Genomic DNA, 19,519 nt, shown 5'->3' on the forward strand with positions numbered 1-19,519 from the left:
CTATTTTACTCAGAACTAAACAGGGAAAAATACTGTGAAACTTTAAGGGTTCCTGTGCTAGTACTAATACAAAACCTGCAAGAATCTGAGAGCAGAAAAAGGATAGCAACTACATAATACACCCTAGTTGTACGAAATAGAAGAGGGAGGCATTAAAATGCTAGTCCTGTAATCTGCCTTAACAGGTATAAATTTCATAGGTACAGAATTCCTCTTGGCAACTTGAACAGATCACTCTCTGCCTCACTGATTTCAATGTGGTTTACTTTCAAGGGAGTATGCTTGAGATCGCGACCTTATATCTACAGTAACAACTGCAACTTCCAGCTACAGTTTTCATATGGTTCTTTAAAGCAGAAAAATATTATGCATGTTTCAGCAGCTGATTTTGGTCCGTCAACAATTCTTTCTATTCCAGTATTTTCTAGGATTTTTGAGCACAAATATATCAGCATAATCGGCCTTCACAACTAACCTCAAACACTGTGCAAGCAAGAAAATTAGGGAACATTTTCAACATAATTTTTGATCAGATATAATAACTGTATATTATACAGTGATATGCCACTCTGTCTTCAAAATAAAATAACTTGCAAATACAAAACTCTTGGGCCAACTGTGCACAAAAATTTCAATTCAAAGAGTCAGAAGACACTACTTGACCTATTAAAGCTGCACTGTGCAAATACACTTCTACCAAGGGTGCTTTTGAAATTACTGTACACCAACTACCTGTATACGACAGTGGAATTTTAAAATATGCATATCACAAGTACGTAACTGATAAGACTATTCTATGGCATCTGTGAAAAGATTCTGAAAATCATGTATAAAAGCCAGGAAATAGCAAAAAACAGGGGGGAAAGCCAGGAAATAGCACCAGCCTACACCTTATAAAATCCCCTTATTTTTAATATTCAATGCAAACTCTAATATATCTAGTATCAACACAAAATACCAAATAATGTGGTAAAGACAGCAATTCTAAATTTGCAAGTAAGTTGCGGTGAAACCAGTAAGCAAACATTTTCAGAACTCAGTGCAGATTTCCTGAACTATCAAATTTTGTTCAGAGCTGAGCACCCAATGAAAAATTTTAACAATACATTATAGTGTCTGTATCTAAACCAATAAGCCCAAATACATATCTTCCAGGCAAAGGTGCTGACTTGTAAAATGTCTCAGATATCTTATGCCACCTATTTCCACCTGTTTTGCACCAGTTAAGTTCACGTTAACTTGATGAAAATATCCCTGTTAATGCCAAGCAAAATATAAACAATAAAAACGTGGGAGCCAAAAAAGCTACAGGACTGTATCCAATCAGTGAATAAGCCTTATCATTGTTTTAATCTTCATTCATAATTCTGAGAACACTTCAGTCCTTCAAAACCACAAATGTTTCTAAGACTGTCAAATGAAATCTTAATTATTCTTACTGTATCACAAATGCACTGCAAGCAGTATACTTCATTCCACACCTATCATAAATACAAAACCTGAAGAAAATGCTTCAAATTGCATCCTCCTAAGCATCAGAACTGCCTTAGAGATTCACATTTGTAACTCACTGCCAGGAATATATTCTGTCAACTATACTAATGTTAAATGCTGCACATACTTGCACATCCCATACAGCACTTCCTAGGCTACAATTTACACTGGATCTCAATCTGTATTCCAGTTCCTTTATTTATTCTAAACATTTTGTCCCACCAATCATTCCAAAGGGCTCACCATATGGTAAAACTGTAAATATCTCATCTGCATGAGAACCATCTTCTATTAAGCAATTTTTACACTGTCTGGGTGTTCATTAATCAATTCACATTCCATGTACAAAAGTATTCCTTTTTATGCCCAAAGTAAATACAAATGTCTGCAGGCCCAATGTCTGCAGGCAAGTTTGCTTTTGACCTTGGATGCTGCCTTTAGAAAGTTAGGCACACCATACTTAAGCAGGAACAGTGTTTTGGACTATCCAAACAAGAAATACCCTATTGTTCAGTCACCTTTCCTCAAACCAATCTCACATTATCTGAAAGGCAATATATGATTAATTCAGCATGGGGTGGTATTATATTACGGCAGTCGTTGCTTAATTAAAAAGAAAGGAACACTTTCCCTTTCAAGTCCTTCTAAGTAGACACTGAGCCCCTTAAATATAAGAACTGAAAAGACGGCAAGAACCAGCTCATCAATGTGCTTTCAACCTGCTTTTTAAGGATAGCTGTTTCTAAGGTTTAATCCCCGTTATTCCCCCACCCCCGTCCCGTCGGAACTGTGCATACATCGGCGGCATTTTAAAAGACTATTTCCTCCCGCCCCGCAACCTGTGACCAGGGAGCAGATTTGTGCAAATCACGCACAAGGATCGCACGCCCTGTCCGAGCAGCCCCAACAATTCGGTAGCCCGACCTCAAGTCCAAAAGAAAAAGGCGGCTGTACCTGAGTGAGACAGATGGGGGAATACATCATGACTTCGCTCTGAACACGCACTTCTGCGGAGAGAAAAGGATCAAAAGGGCAGCGGTTTCATCTGTTCATCTTACAGTCGTCGGAGGCCGGTGAAAAGATGAAGTGAGTCAGGAGCGAGCTCCGCTCCGGACCGCCGCAACTTCGCCGCAAACCCCCCAGTCCTCCTTAAATAGGCAAAGATTCAAGTTCACTCCAAGCGCTGGATTTCCCGGGGTGAAATCCAATCTACACTTTTAACCCTCTTGTTCTCGGCGGCTCCGTCGCTGTTGCTGCAGTTGCTGGCTGGTGGATTGGGAAGGGGGGGGGGGGCGCTGAATGGAATGCAGGGAGTTAAGGGGGAGAAGAAGAAGAAAAACAGGACTTTTTTTCTCCCTCGCGATGCCTCTTTTTTTTCACCCCTCGATTTGCAAAGTGCTTTTGGAGAAAGCCGCGAGCGGGATGATACGCCACGGTACTGTCAACCGCGTTGCCAAAGTTCAAGGTTGCAGCAGCGGAGCGAAGCAGGAAAATCCCGGCGTGCGAAACTTTGCAAGGAAGAGCCCCGTGTGCGCGCGCGTCCCCCAAGGCTGCAAAACACTTCGCAGCAGCAGCAGCAGCAGCAGCGCGCAATCGCCGGGCTCCTCTCGCAGCAGCAGCTCGCGCCTCTCTCCGTCTCTCCACTCCCTCCCCTCCACCCCCTTTCTCTGTGGGTAATGTTCAGAGCCTGCTTCCCAAACGCCCACTGTAATAAAAATGATCTCTTGAAAATTCAAAACGATCAATCCCTTTCCCTCCCTTTCTCCTCCCTGATTCCCTTCCCCCACCCTTTATGCACTCCCTTCTGCAAAACCTGGAAGTTCAAGGGGGGAACAAGCGGGTGGGGCATTTGTGTACCGACCACACTTTTCTGACCCCCTCCCCCCTTAAAGCTCTCGTCCCCAAATCAGGCTTCGGGATTTGGGTTTATTATTTAATTACACAATCATCGCTTATTACACTCCTCCTCCACCCTCTGCTGCAAACACATTCCTTCTCTCCCCCCCCTCCCTCCGCTCCACGTCTTCCCTCTTTATTAATCATCATCTCATATAGTACGAGAGCCCGAGTGTACATTTTGCAAATGTGCACACACACACCGCTTCTCCAACAGTTAACCGTCCGGGGACTGAACTGGATATATAGAAATGCGCGGATCCTGTTCAGCATTAGGTCACGACTGTTGTGGCACAAATTCTTTAAGAGCGGGGAAAGGGCGCGATGCTCCGTTCCTCCTTTAAAAAGTACAGTGTAAAATCCCCTCGCGAAACAGAGGTGGGGGGAGGTGGCCCCGGAGGAACTGGAGAGAGAAGAAAGACCCAGAAATCTTTCGCTTTATAGACCCCGGATCTGGCAAACTATGCAAAGCGGGAAACTTTGCCAGTTCGCTACTAATTAGCCAACTAACAATTGGGGGGGGGGATGCTTTGCAATGTCTGCTAACCCAGCTCTTCTGTCGCCTACATACGGAGCAAGGTTACTGCATTGTACACTTAACGCCTGACCGCGGAGGAAGAGACGGGACCAGACCCTTGCTTGTCTCCCCCCCTCCCCCTCAAGTTGCAAAGGCGGCCTCTTCCTACAAGACTATTTCTGCTTCCCTCGCAGGGACCCCCTTGCACGTGGCCCCCATCCCTCGCCTGGCAGCAGAGGGCTCTCTCAAACGCGTGTAGCATTCCCTGTGAGGCTCTCTGTCCCTCCCAGGCGGGCTTTTCCTTTTCTCCTGAAGGAGAAAACTCAGGGAGGCAATGGGTGGCGGTTCCCTCCTGAGGGAAGCGGTGAAAAAAAAATGAAAAGGGGGAGAAAAAACCCGCAGTAGCAATACACTCGTCTGCTTTCAATCTCGCCAACCAGCTCGTGCCAGGAGGGAGTTCGCGCGCTCGATTTTTTTTAATACTTCAGGAATGCGGCGAATTAAAAACGCACGCAGCCCCCCCCCTCCACACCCACACCCATCACCACCTACAACGCTGGTTCTCACAGCGCGCAGGAAAACTATTTTTTATATGCAACTCCATTCGCACGCAGTACTAAAAGCCTTAAAAAGAAGTTGCAAAAAGGCAACAGGGGAGGGGGGCAAAGCCATGTGCACAAGTCTTAGAAGGGTGCCAAGTGGCCTCTCTTTTCTCGTTGCATCAGGACATTGCAGCACGGTGGGTCACGAGCGGGGGGGGGGAGGACTTGCTTTTTGACACCCCTCCTCATTCTCCAAACTTTGACCGGAGGGACCCACGTGCTGCGATACAGAGGCCCTCGGAGGGAGCTCGCGGGGTCAGTGACGAGCTTTGCTGCGGGTTGCTTGCCTCAGGTAAACTTTCGGACGCCTCCTTAAGTCCCCCTTCCGCGCAAGCTGTCCTGAAGGGCCCGGTGACTTTTCCTTTTGCAAAGTGGGATTTATTCACGTCAGACATTTCACAACGACACATCAAGAGAAGCAGGCAGATTCAAGTCAACCATGAAATGGTCACTTTTTAACCCCGTCCTGTCCTCATTAGGGAACTACTCAAACACAGCCCGATCTCAAAGGGGGCTCTTAATGAGGGGAGCTTGCCAAGTCGACCAGCTGCAATTCCCATACATTTACAAGCCGGAGGAAGGGGAGGAAGCGAGGGGGGGGGGGGACTTACACAAAGCAGGTAATGTCAAAGCAAATGGCTAGGTTCAACACATTAACCCTTCAGAGGTTGCTTCAAGGTGGGTAAATTTCCAAGCTTTGTATAACCACGGTTTAAATAGCACAGGTGGAACCTGCTTCAAGGTGGGTAAATTTCCAATTTTGTATAACCACGGTTTAAATAGCACATTAAGAAGCATTTTAAAAGTGACAATTTAAAAACATATCAACATAAGTCTGTGAGGTTATATTTTAGGATCAACCGTGCTCTTTTTGAGCCACTGCCAGAAAATGCCTCACAATTATCTTTTTCTAGGTTAACTGTAAAAACAGATAATTCTAGTTCTAAAGACTGGACTTTTCTTGTAAATAAATATTCTATGAATTCTTAGAGTCTTCTCAATGCAAGTTTACTAATATCCTTGAACGCACCTCTTTCAGCACTGGGACTCTTGCACAAGACATTATTAAAAGTCTCTGTGTAAGACTAAAACTGTCCCTTCCACACTGGTTAAAAAAATCCGTCCAGCCATTAACTATAGAAATGTTGCTTCTGGGAGTTGCCTATATTTTAAAATTGGCTCCTCCTCTTGGCATAATTATCAGAATCCCTATTACTGCTGGAAAGATGCCTTTTTCACCATTTACACTAAGAGCAATCAAGTATGTCATGCTTATCAGTTCTAAAGCCAAAGGGAGAGGAAGCAAGAAGAACAAGTTCAGGGCTAACGTCAGTGTTACCTTGGGTCACTAAAAAAGGCACATGCCTACAAAGGCAGTTTTTTTAAAAACTGCCAGGGTGATCAAAACCTCCACACATCTGCATTTAATCTAATGTATGATAAATTCATGCCTGCAGGAAGAATAAAATAAATGAGGGCTGGTGTAGTGGCTAAGCAGCAATCTGGTATACACTTCTGAATCACAAGGAAATGCTCAGAATGCCGCTGCACAAGCTCACAGAGGGCTGTTTTTCCTTGTCCATGAATTCTAGAAAAATTACTGTCAGCTTTCCATCTCTGAATAGGACAGCACTATTGAACCCATGTTAGTGTTAAGAATGGTTGAGAATGTCTATGTACTATAAATGTTTGTTTGTTTGTTTATTTATTGTTTGGACTTTTATACCGCCCCATCCCCAAAGGGCTCTGGGCAGTGTACAGTATAAAATATCAATATAAATAAATGGCTAAAACCTTTAAAACAGCGATAACAATAGTAATAACAATAATAGAGGCATCCGGCCAACCCCATTTTAAAAATTTTCCCCGGGGGAGGAGGACGAGTCCCAGGATGACAGGCCCAGATGTAAGGAGCTAAATACTGTTTATTCTTAAACCATTTCTTTGGGCATATTGGGGGATGACAGATCATATCCAGCAGGCTTTATGTGTAGGAGCAGGGAAACAAACCCAGTTCACCAGGTAAGAGTCTACCACTCATGTGGAATAGTGGGGAATCAAATCCAGTTCTTCAGATTAGAGTACACTGCTTTAACCACTACACCACACTGGCTCTCACCCCTTGTGATAAATATAATCTACATTATGTACAATCAGCTTTCTCTGACATGAATCTCAGTGCATTTATCAGCATAGATGCTTTATGTCACATGGACCTATAATTCCTTTTATATAATCCCCTCAAAGTTTATGTGTGCAAAATCACATCAGATCACAGCTGATTCATAGCAGCCCATCACAGTTTTCACAGCAGGAAACTAACAAAGGTGGTGTGCCCTTGCCTTCTTCTGTATAGCAGCCAGGGACGTAGGAAAGGGGAGGGTTCTCGGGTTCAAACCCCTCCCATTACGTGTCCGGCTTGCTTGAAACAATGCATGGAATGGAACAGCCAGAAAGTCCTCAGTCACCAAACCCACCCCATAAAAAAATCTATACCTACATCACGGCTATTGTGTTTCCCCAAAAATAAGACAGGGTCATATTAATTTTTGCACCAAAAGATGCATTAGGACTTATTTTAGGGGGTAGGGGAAATACGGTACCTTCACAATTCATTAAGGCGGGCTCTCGGCAGCCCCATTGCTTCCTCCTCACCTGTGATGCAAGCTGCATCCTCATTGGCAGGGAGCACCCTGCTGGATCACATCATCCTGATCTGTAACTACCGGTAGGGCTTATTTTTGGAGTAGGGCTTATATTTTAAGACTCCTCCAAAAATCCTGAAAAATCATGATAGGTCTTATTTTCGGGGAAACACAGTAGCAACCCTGGAATACCTTAGTGGTCTCCCATCCAAGCACTTACCAGGGCTGTCCCTGCTTCTGAAATCTCATAAAATCAGCCCAGCCTGGGGCATCCAGAGGAAAGTTCACAGTTTATGCACAGTCTTTTAAAAGAACAGAATACTGTGAAATGCTATTCTTCTTTCACTAGTGGTATTTGGTTCTGATATCTTTTTAGTGCCAAAGTCTGAACTAGAGCACACAGTCACCACTATGGTGATTTTGAAGATGGCCTTTTATGTTGACGGATTCCCTAACTTACTACATGGAGTTTCCATGTTGTAAGTCTTCACACACATACGTAATGGTCACCAGGAATGTGGGACTTGGATACTTACTGTTTCATATTCAGACTTCATACTGTGAGTACTTTTATAAGCAAGGCAGATTATCTCAGTTGCCAAGAGCTAACCATTTTCAGTGGCATTTCTGGGACAGCTATAGCATGTGCCCCATCCCTAAGAAAGGATCAATAGAGCTGTTCATCCAATGCAGTATTTTATAATAATGTAGATGCAATGCAGCCCTCTCCTGGGTAGCTCAGGCTAGCCTGATCTCGTCAAATCTCAGAAGATAACCCTGGTTAACATTTAGATGGGAAACCACTAAAGAAGTCCAGAGTCAGAAAGCAGAGGAAGACAATGGCAAACCACCTCTGAACATCTGTGGGCTTGAAAACCTTACACCATAAGTTGATTGCGACTTGATGACACAAAGTAGTTGGAATCATAAGGCAAGGCAAGCTTAAACTGAATCCAAACAAGATAGTGGTGATAGGGTTCAGAAAGGATGGCGCAGATAGACCCACCTCTTTCAGCTGAATGGTAGGTTACAGAGCAGGTGAAAAGCTTAAAGGTGTTTATGGAGCCAGCTTTGGTGTTTGAAAAGTATGTTGTTATAGTAGTCAAAAGTGCCTTCTATCAGCTGTATTTAGCTTTCCTTCTTAGATTCAGCCAATCGAACCATATTGATCTATGTGCTGTAACCTCATGGTTGGACTGCTGTAAAATGTTCTATATGGGATTGCCCTTGAAGACAATCTGGAAACTTCCAACCTGCTTCAAAATGTGACAGCTTTAGTTACTGTCAGTCAACAGAAACATATCTTGCCAATTTAAACAATTACATTGGTGTCCATTTTATTCCTGGGTTCAACTTAAAGTACTGGCTAGAACCTCTAAAGACGTATATGGTCTGGGACCCACATATCTAAAGATCATTTTCTCTCTACGTGTTCATGCGCACCATAAATTCTGTTACTGGTCATCTTCTGTGTGTGTCTCCATCAAAGGTTGCTCACCTGACATCTATTGAGACCCATTTCTTTTCAGTAGTGTCCCATACTGTATGGATAATAAAATAAGAGGCAGGAATACTCTTTAGATGTCTTTAGAAAAGGGCAGCAGGGAATTTTTAATGTTTCTGTTTTTCAATCATAAGCCCTCTTGGATATTTATACAGAAAGATCTGGAAGGACATTTAGTGGAACTTGAGCTACAGGCATGAGTTCTTCTATAGTGTTTTATGAATGGTTTATTTTATGCTTATGGCTCTAATGGAACAAACTGTAAGCCATCTTGATCAACACAGGGAATTACAAAATGTCTTTGTTTTAATGACTACATAAAAAGAACTGGCTCACTTCTGGTATTGGAGTTGGGCTTGGGGAAAATGCTTCAAGTCCTATAAGAAGGGAGAAGGCCTGTACAATTTCTTGCTTCTCTAAAAATGACATCCCAACCTCCTCCTTTATACATTCATAATGGAAAAACAAGAATAATGTGGTCCCCTGCCCAACTACAGTTAGTTCAGCAACGTGAGTTCAGGTTACTTTTAACAACTATTCCGGTACACAGCTCCTAGGAATTAATCCTGACAGTATGATGCTGGTTTTAATAACAATAAAATAAGGTCCTGAGTCATTTAGAGAAGTATATTGTCTTGCACGTACACATACACACACTCAAAAATATTCATTCATTTCCTATAATAGAAAATAAAGAAGGAGATAGAGGTCATAGTTGCTGGGGGAGGGGATGAAAAGCATGTGATGGCTCTCTGTCCTTAAGTGCCCCACAGACGCAAGAAAGACCCAGCTTGGCCTGGCCTTTCACTCATTGACACACCAACAAACTAGCACTACTAGCTTAATAAATACCACAGTAACTGCAAGCATTTCCAGGAACAAGATTCAAAGCCAAGAGTAACCAAGCCCATTCCATAAAGACATCCTTTGAAAGGGAGTGGAAATTGTTTTGTGATTCATCTAAATAAATGCCCATCTTTAATAATCCAAGCATAATAACTGCTTGCTAACAACATCTACCAACTCTAGGAAGTTTCTCCTGAGGACATAGAGTACTCTAATTACTTTAAGAATATACAGAAATATAAACAGATAATAATGCACACAAGCCAAATCCAAATGTCCACTTGGAAGATATTTTACTATAAACTGCCTCTGGCAGAATTTACCCTTGGTAGATTTTGTGTGAGAAATAATGCTTCAACAGAAACGTGAAAAAGAAACTTAAGGAAAACAAGCCCTCATAGACAATTGTAACATCTATACTGAAACTAATTCAACAGTCAATTGATTTAATTTCTTTATACACATTCCTGTTTGAGAATATGTAAAAGTTGCTGGTCTCCAGGCATGATTTCATTTTATACCAACGGCACTTATGCCTGCAATAAATGTTTGATTCAGAGTGACTTAATTTAAAAACTTGTACTTCAAATCTGGGGTAATCTTTAATTGTGGTTGATGTGTATTGGAAACTAGTGCTCAGTGTTAGATAGAGATTGCTATAGCTTTTTTAATATAAATAATATTTTCAAAAGATGCCCTCTCATCCCAACCATCAGATGACATAGAATACCTAATCGAAAGAATCCAACAAAAAAAATAGCCGTGTCAGGATCGTTATGGGACTCTTCCACACTTCCAGAGTCTTTCCATGGATTAGACATTGATGACCCATCCCCCCAAAAATTTTTGCATTTGAACAGGTCTCATCCAAAGACAACTATGCAGCTACACTCCTACAACAACAAAGGTCACCCATTGTGTGTAACACATGTGTCCCTTTTGTATCTCACTATTCATCTAAATATCAAAAAAGTACGTGTTTACTTGCTATTCATTCAGATTCCCCATATCCTAATATATTTTGCATTATTTTGTGGGGATAAGATTAAGTTAAGAAAATACATTAATATTATCACTGCTGACATGCACAGTTTTTAAAAGAACAGCATGCAAATTTGTCTGTCTAGATTTCATGCACTTGTACAGTCTGAAACTCACCAAGCAAGCAGCACTGATTTCAGTGCAACACAGGAGGTTAGGCAGCTCAACTGTATGATTAATGGAAAACTAGAAACCCTGAAAGGCCTGACATCCCCCCCCCCTCCAGCAATTCTCCATAGATGACGATTCAGTGTTTCTTTCTGTAGAACTCAGAAACAAATGCTCTCTTTCTTTCTGCCTTAACGTATGATACTGAAAAACTTTGCATACACATTCCAAAGTACTTGGGCAATTATATTTCCAAGAGGACAGTGACAACTTAAAGGGAAAGGCCTGCATCTAGAGGTCTGATGATATGGAAGTTTAAGTAATGTCTATTGTGAGAGACAGCTCTAGTTCAGTTAAAAAAACAGTTTTATGCCTCTAAAGTCAAAAGGATATGTCTAATCATACCATGTTCTATTGCATTAAGTTGAGAGGATTTTCTTCCACACTGTGCCATTCACATGTATGATACCTTTTAAAAAAATCTTGGTATATCCCTTCACAACTTTTATTTCTGTTCGAAAATCTTCCTCTGTTCTAAAATCTTCCTCTGTTAAAGAATCACCTTTCTGACTTCAACTATTTAATATGCAAATCATATCGGTCAGCCTATTTTTGTATGTCTAAATATAAACATATTCACGAAGTAAAGTGTGCTTAAGTACATTTAGAAATGTTTGAGTTTTACTTTCGTACATTTCAGTAAAAAGACAATCATAAAGCTAAAGTGCAAATATAGGAAACATTCCTTTGGCAATCCTGTTCAACTGTAAAATAAGAGTGGAGCTGTATATTGTAACACTGATCCTTTTGAAAATTATCCTTTATGCTTTTGTATGTGGTACTCCAGACATGCTCACCTGTTCAACAAGGACTTGAGAAACTTTTCTTAAGTTGAACTCAAAAACTAAATGGAATTGTCAAGTTTTCTACATGTACATCAGACTGTAATGCAGAAAATTCAGTCAGTCTTTTTTCTAAAATAATTAATGTAAATATTTCTATGTTTAAAAAACTGAGCAAATCTGTATTCCTACTTACAATTCCAGTAATTAATAATTGTTGTTTCTCCTCTAAATTACTTTTAAACGTTAGGCAGTGAAGAAATGTACCTACAATGAAAGCATACTGCTCAGTGCTCTATAAATGTCTGTGGTGTGCACACATGTCTTTCTTACAGTGTGTGTGTGTGTGTGCTTGACCTCTGTCCACATATGGTTTGATGGTGTCTCTAATAACCAAGCTTTCTCCATTTCGCAGACCAGAAAATGCAAACATCAGACCTCAAATGTAAAACTGTAAACCACATCGTTTTATATTACACAACGTTGAAGTTTTTACCCTGACTGCATAAAGTTCATTTTCATTCAGTCTTCACTCTCACCAAATGCAGTAAAGGCTCCACAAAAAACACAAAGGTATTAATCCAAAACTGCTTAAAGAATCAATCCCAGTTGCTGACAGTTGATAGCATTTTTTAAAATTGCAGGGTTTACAAAAATAAAGATCGTTTCAAATTGTAGTTCAAAAGTTCACTTTTATCCCTGTGATTAAAAGTTTCATGGGTTTAGGATCATTTCAAAGAAAGAGTTAATGGTCTGCGTTTTGGCGCCTTTTCTCTGCAGACTACTCTACTGGGGAGGGGGAGGCTTAGAGATCTTGTCTGTCCCGTCTCAAGTTCAATGGCAACCCTTTACCGCCTCAGCAGCAGGAGGATAGCCATGTTTGCAGCCCTAATAATAATTCAGATCACGCCACATCGGCATCTTGTGTCAAAGTCGAAGTGCCTTCCCCGCCCCCTTCAGCCCGAGAGCTGCCAAGTCCTCGCACACTCCGCATTCAACCACAACTTAATGGATGGGATATTGTGCATTAAAATGTGGCCCAGACACACAGGCGAAGAGAGGACAAGCGGGGAGAGGAGACGCATACCCGGGGAACGGGAATGAAAGCAAAGCAAGAAACAAATGGTATCATCTCCCAGCAAATAGTAAAGATTGGGAAGAAGGGAAGTAGAAACAATAAGCCAGCCACAAAATGCGTAAGCAGCTCTGAGAAAGAGAGAGAGAATGATGCAAAATAAACACTCCATACTTCAGCATAGCATGGCAAACATTGTAAGACAGAGATTAGTTAGGCGTAGCGAACAATAGCACAAAAACATTTCCTCGAAACTGCAAGAAACCATTCAAGTTTTCACGGAATTAGGAAAACACACCAAGTTATCAGAACAACCGCCAAAAACAGATTAGCAGAAAGACACATGGAAAGCGGCCGCAAGCAGGGAAAAACAAAGCCAGAGGTGCAAACGAATCAACCAGCATTTCATATGAACCTTTCCCAGGGTTTAACTGATCGCTGCCAGACAGAGAGAAAGGGGGAGGGGAGAAAGATTGAAGCAGGAAATGTACCAAGTTCAGCACTTTTGGACGCAAACTCCATCAACTGTTTCCTGGCATAAAAATGCGACCCACATACCAAAGCTGCCAAAAGAAGAGGACAGAAAAGCACAATATAAACAATCCACCGCTTATACCTCATCCTGTAACATAAGAAATTATAGCAATGACAGGGAGGGGGGCATATGCGGTAAACGTGAGAGGGCAGGGGGTAGAGGAAACAGCCAACAAGCAAGTTTACACAAATTTAAAAAGGGGAAAAAGAAAAAAAAAAGGATCGTTTTCAGTGCCACATACCATTGTACTGTATTGCATTAAAACCTATGGGATCCTGAATTCTGTAACACAACCCGGGACCGTTGGCTTCACATTTCTCAGTTAACAAATTTAATGCCTCTCTCAAGGACTCCTTTTGGTTTTGTTTGGATTTCCAAGAGGGACCCTTCTGTCTTTTTTTATGTATAGATCTACATATAGTATATGTATATATAAAAACGAAGAGCGAGAGGGTTTTAGTTTTGTTTTTTTGCTCAGGCTTTTTTTAAGGCAAAGAAAAAAATCTTGGCTGGAGGAGAGGCTGGGGGGGGGGGGGAAGCAGCGAAGACAAAAAAAAGTCTACAGGCAGGCAGCGAGACGCCCCCTCCTCCTCCTCCTCCTCTTTTTCCAATCTTCCTTCCTCTTAGAGTTGCGAGGCTGCAGAGTAGGCTGTGGTTGCTGACTTGAACGCGGTCCAGGAGAGGCTGAGCCCTTTTTTTCGAGCGGGGCCGGGCTCTCCGCGTGTGAGTGTGTTGCTGCTGCTGCTGCTGGGGCTGCTGGTGCGGCTGCTGCCTGCTTCTCCCTTCCCTTTCCCCCCCTCGCGAGTCCAGCGCTGCAGAATGAGCTGGCGAGGCGAGCGCTGAGCGGCGGACTTGGCCCCTTTCCACCGCACGCCGATTGGCCAGGCCCGCGGCGGCAGCGGCTTCCCTTAACCACCACCCACTCCAGCTGCCTTCGCATTCCCCACCTCCGCGCCCCTCTGCTCTGTCGGCAGCCGTGGGAAGCGCGGCTCTTCGCTTCCGCCTGGCGGCTGCATGAAACATCAAGAGAGAAGAAAAGGCGGGCGGGAGGGGGGCGGCTATTTGCACATTCATTTTCGAGCAGCCAATCAGCCGGGGAGGAGCCGGAGGGGGCGCCGCAATAAAGTATGCCGTTCCAGACAGGTCACAGACCCTGAAATCGGCGCATGTCAAAGTAGTCTGTGCAGTTTCTTAGACAAAAGTGTGTGTATGTGAAACTGTGCGCTGTTTCCACTGCGGGGAGAGAGGGAAAGGGTTCACTGCTAAATAATAAAGCAAGATCCCAAGATTAAGTTTTGGAGGAAGAAAAACTGGATGTTTTTATTTGAAGACAAAAAGGGCCCAACTCGATTTGATGAAAGGGAAATCAAACCTACAGAAATCTTTGCTGAAGGTGTTCAGAAACTCTGTATTTTGGACAAAGATGGTGGCAATTGTATAACATAAAATGTTTTTAAATTAAATAAACCAGCATTCCTCTTCACATTTGCAGTTATTAAACTAGTACCTGCCCTTCTGATTCTGAGCCGCTCATTCTTCCAGGGAAGTTAATCAAAAGGTAGATGTGCAGGGAATACAGAATTAGGCTCCTTGTGGAAATATAAGCCCTCCTGAGCCACCACAATTTGTGTAGATAAATCTAGAGACAGAGGAAACCCTCTAAAAGCTTCCAGTGCTAGAAAGAGAATGAAGCATTGTATTTTACATTTCATCTCTTCTGACAGTTACATATAGTTCAATGGCTTTATTAACTGACCTTGGTGCGCAACATTTTTTACTTTTGTGGAATAGTAGAAATATCTTTCAGAAAAAAGCAAAACATGCAAAGTTGGTCATGGGGGCTGGGGAAGAAAGAACTAATTTGATCATGAGTTAGGTGTTCACTGTAATACTTTAAAAGGGAATACAATTATAATGATAGAAAATATATTACATACATTTCATATTGCAAGTAGTTTATGTGAGAAACATTAAAGTGTGATTTTAATACATAGATAATACATTGTAAAGACTTGTTAGCCAAGAAAATTCTGACTATTCAATTCCATAATAAAGGCTAGAGGTTGCTTTCAAATTCTCATTTAAAACTGCCAAATTAAACGGTGAGCAAGAATACAACGTATCTAATTACTTGGGCCCAGTTAGCATGATATGATTGACTTGAGATGTATCAGACTTCATAGTTAGGCTGGCTGAATTCCATGGATAGAAGTTTACATTTTATCATTGATGAACATTATTTTTGCAATGCAAAGGCTCCATTAGCAGCATGAGAGCTGAGAATTTTAGTATATTTTGTTAGTAATTTATACTGAAGTTCTAAAAATGGCTTACTGTTGAAATGAACAACAGCAGCGAAAAATCCTGGCATAACCTAGGTGGAACAGCAGATTGAAATTCTGAGAACGCTGCTTGAATTTCCGTTGGATACATCAAGAATACATGCAATAGGGGAAAAACAATTGGAGGTTCACAATGTTCACTTACCCTTTGTTTAGCGAAAGTGACTGCTGAGGCCCTGGACTTTGCAAACTACATAAGATTCAGTCAATTATCTGGTTAGCATGCCTTTTCCCATGCCAAGTGGGACCTATAGTTGTTTCTGGATTATGGACATCACAAATGAATAATTCTGCACATTACATATTATGTTTTTATTACAGTTACTGCAAACATATTCTTAGAATATAATTTTAGAATTTTTTAAAGGCAGACCTCATCAATGACCCTTTAGGTCAGTAGTGAAAATACAAGAGCCATAACATGCAGTGAATCGGCACTGATATGATAGGCTCAGCAAGGCACTCGCTCGCTTAAACTGAAAGGCGACAGCACTTCAGTAAACAGTCCATCTAAAGAGAGAGATGTTTCTACTGGAAGACCATAGGATGATAAACCTGGATTTAAATATCCTAAATACCACTATACTAAGGACTTGTTTTAAACAAATGTAATTCTATACCGGTGACATGAATGTTAACAATGTTAACATGTCAGACCATTTACTGGAGCATGTTCATAGTAAATGAGCTGAAGTCCTCATTTGTAATCTTTACATATTAAAATCCATTAAACCATGTCCCACACAACCACTGATCACATTAATACATGGTTAATCTCCCTCCCTTATTAAGTGAGGAAAGTATTTCCTGTACAAATCATTCTATCAAATAGGCTACAAATAAACTATGGCTTTGGGTAGGGATCAATACCTATGTAATATATGAAAATCAAACAAAATATTATCCCTGGGGTTGGCAAAAAACAAGCACCTCTATTGTTAAGAAGGATCACCCCAAACTTTAACATCCACTCATATCAGTTATTTCACTTGACAAAGTTGAAATCTATTTGGTTTCTATAACTTTTTAATAAAAAACAAATTCTCATTATTTTCAGGAACTGAGTTAAAATATTCAGCAGTAAAATTTTCACTGGGAAAGATATCATGTTACTGGAAGGGTTTTTCAGTAGAAATTCCCTAAAACATGGTAGTGCAACATGGTTCTACCTACCTCTTTTTAAAAAAGTAATTCTACAAGACACATAGTTGCACTCTATGGCTGCTTTGTGGTTTGCATACAATAGAGCTAACAAAGACCACTAATTATATCAGGTTGGCTTAGCCCTCTCCCACATGTCTTCTTTAGAACTATGATCAGCTATTTCCATAGCCTCCAAGAGTCTCTAGAACTTCCTTTGAAAGCATTACATTAAAACCCATTTAGGAAACAACAAATATAATTAATAATAAAAGACAAGTTTCAAAAACGCACATGAAAATCAAAGTAGTTGAATCCCAGTATACTGCGCTGAATTTCACAGGAATGATATAAAAATATATTATCTTGCTAACAATATCAAGATCCCATCTGGAATATGGGGTTGTGGGGCCAGTGGGCACCTTTGGGGGATGGGGGAGGGAGGAAATGTTTAATAAAATTGTTTATAATAAACCAGGTAGGATTTTTTTTTACTGTGCAGATTTTAGCACAATAAGTCTCTACTAAGTAATGCAGTGTAATCCCCCCTCCAGTAACAAATATATCATTTAGTACAATGTTCACTGAGAAGCCATGATCAGAAGGAAAGAAATGAGAGAGAGTAAGAAAGTAAGGAAGTGACATCTCACCACGTAAAACTAGGAATGGCACAAGCAAACGAAACAACTGAAAACAATGTTGGTTTTCCTGCCTTTGTTGCTTGTAAAACTATACATTCTAATATTTCACACTTGTCCATATCCACCCTGCCTGTGACACATGGGCCTCAATCTTCGCTTTTTGTCACAGAAAACACTTATTTTGGGGGAAGAATCATTTGAGTAATTCAGTGTTATGGTTAAATTGCCTTGGGATAATAAATACAGTTTAAAACCTCAAAGTGGGTCTTCTCCCCATTGAATCAGAGATAGGTACTGTGTATCTTCTATTATGGATAAAAGGCAGGAATGTGTTTGGAAGTTTCTAAAACAATGTGCCCTGAAGCACTCTTATCAGGTTCCTCCTGCCTGTTCTTCCGTTGCAAGAGCTACATCTTCTAAATGGCCTCCTTCGCAACTTGCACGCTTTGGCTAGAATGAAAACGTTCATCTGACAACATGTCAGCCTTCGGAGGCTATGTTTCCAGCAAGAACTGAGCGAGTTAAATGGAAGTGATGCAATCTTAATGACAGCATTTACTATCACAGACCAGATAATATGTTAACCATCTTAATTTGTTGTTAAGCTGTCACGACAAATTGTAACAAGTAGTTGTATTGCATCCTATTATCACTAAGTAGTCTGCACACTGAAAGTCAGCCTGAAGAAGAGGTCAGTTCTGTTCCAAAGGTCAGACCAAGCCCAGGCTGCCAAAAAATCACCTTCCGTGACCCCAGTTGTGAATGTGAAGGAAGAAATTAGCCATTCTCAAGGCTTCAGCTTTTAGAAAGGGATACTGACACAGGAGGGAAAAAAAGTTACCAAATCAGGAATAAGAATGCCAGGCAAGATTAAAGAGAGCTGTCCCAAAATGTCATAAGAAAAGCAAATGCAAGAGAAATGAGCTGATTTTCCCCCAAAAAAACTAACATAAATACCTTTGCTATTTTTCATATTGCTAAATCCTTTTTCAAGATTTTTAATGTGAAAGGATGATTTTTTAAACAAATATGCTTTTTTCTCATAATAAACTAAATGGGATTCTTTCCATTTTGGTTTTAAAAAAAAACACCTCAAATCCCACTACAATGTTCAGGAATCACTAAGGATTCAGGTTAGAACTTATTACCATATTCTGAATTAAGCCCTGTTTTCATCCATTTCTTCATTGGGCATGATTGTAGCTTACATTTTGATCAAGATGAACTTAAAATAGAAAGCTTTATAAAAATATTTTCCCCCTTAACTAGAAAGCTTAATTGTACAAAAACAAATTAGACTAGATAGTGATGTCTCTTGGAAAAGAAAAATGAGTGAATGTTACCAACTTTGTATTTATGACCTAAAACCTTGTCCCAACAGTAAGAAAAGCCCTTCGCCAGGCGCCCTTTTAACACATCATCGAAATCCATGGTTAACCAGTAGTGCTTTTGAAGAGAAAAGGGTCATAAACCCACTTTGTTCGACACTACATTGAACAGATGATGCATTTTTGATACAGGTAAATAATCAAAAATATTCAGTAACATGTAAAAAGTACCACTGAATTGAAAAGAGGAAATGGGCACTGGTTTCTATCATGAGAACTGTATAAGACATGTTTATTTCCATTTTTTAAAAATCCAAAATAATAGATCCACCATCCGCCAGGTTATCAAAGTGATGGCGCTAGGCCTAATGGTCGCATTGCTTCCTGCAACAAAATTCTCATTGACTGGTGCTCCAAGCAGGCCACCCATCCAGGAAAAAGTTAATGCCAAAGATCACAAAGGAAAGAATAACTTGCCAGACAGACAGATGCAGTGGCGAGGGGACAGGAGTCAATCTCTCGAGCCAGACCACAGCAACACCCTAGGCCTGTGGCCAGAGGCCTCCATTCACTCTGGACTTGGCCTCTGCACCAGGCCGCTCTGCAAGCCCTGCGAGTGACAGCCCTCTCCCTCTGTTTTAGTTCTTCAAAAGCCAGCCGTTGGATGGAGCCACTCTCCCCTCTGCTCCAAAGGGAGGCACTTGCTGGGCTCTCAGAGGAAGACCAGCCTGCCGGCCTTGCTAGGGCTGGGAATTGTTTGAGGCTAGTTTTATTGGTCCCCGGGAGTTTCTCCCTCTTCCTGCCTGACACCTGCTGCCCAAAAGCTGCCAAGCATGCCAGGGTTTCAGGAGCAGATGCAGATGTGACAGAAGATGTTATCACAAAAGGGTTTGTTCCCACAGACTGTGAAAGGAATGGGGCTGCTGGCACCCAGGGCTCTGTTTCCATGCACACGCCTCAGCT

At 41.4% G+C, this 19,519-nt stretch overlaps 1 protein-coding gene across 13 annotated transcripts in view; it reads right to left on the reverse strand.

Moving 5' to 3' along the window:
• The window catches only part of NFIB (nuclear factor I B), a 361,340-nt gene that overhangs the window by 243,056 nt on the left and 98,765 nt on the right, over positions 1–19,519 (reverse strand). For 2 of the 13 annotated variants that reach the window (XM_048503636.1, XM_048503633.1), the window contains exon 1: positions 2,449–3,156. The exons of 7 other annotated variants lie outside the window; for them this stretch is intronic. In XM_048503636.1, the coding sequence (XP_048359593.1) occupies positions 2,449–2,478 (30 nt within the window). In that variant the 5' untranslated portion in view covers positions 2,479–3,156. Of the gene's footprint in view, positions 1–2,448; positions 3,162–13,346; positions 13,965–19,519 lie in introns of those variants that run through there. 4 more of the 13 variants (XM_048503634.1, XM_048503645.1, XM_048503640.1 and 1 more) reach the window with 4 other exon arrangements.

The sequence above is a fragment of the Sphaerodactylus townsendi genome, linkage group LG07 (assembly GCF_021028975.2).
Source record: "Sphaerodactylus townsendi isolate TG3544 linkage group LG07, MPM_Stown_v2.3, whole genome shotgun sequence".
Classification (NCBI taxonomy): domain Eukaryota; kingdom Metazoa; phylum Chordata; class Lepidosauria; order Squamata; family Sphaerodactylidae; genus Sphaerodactylus; species Sphaerodactylus townsendi.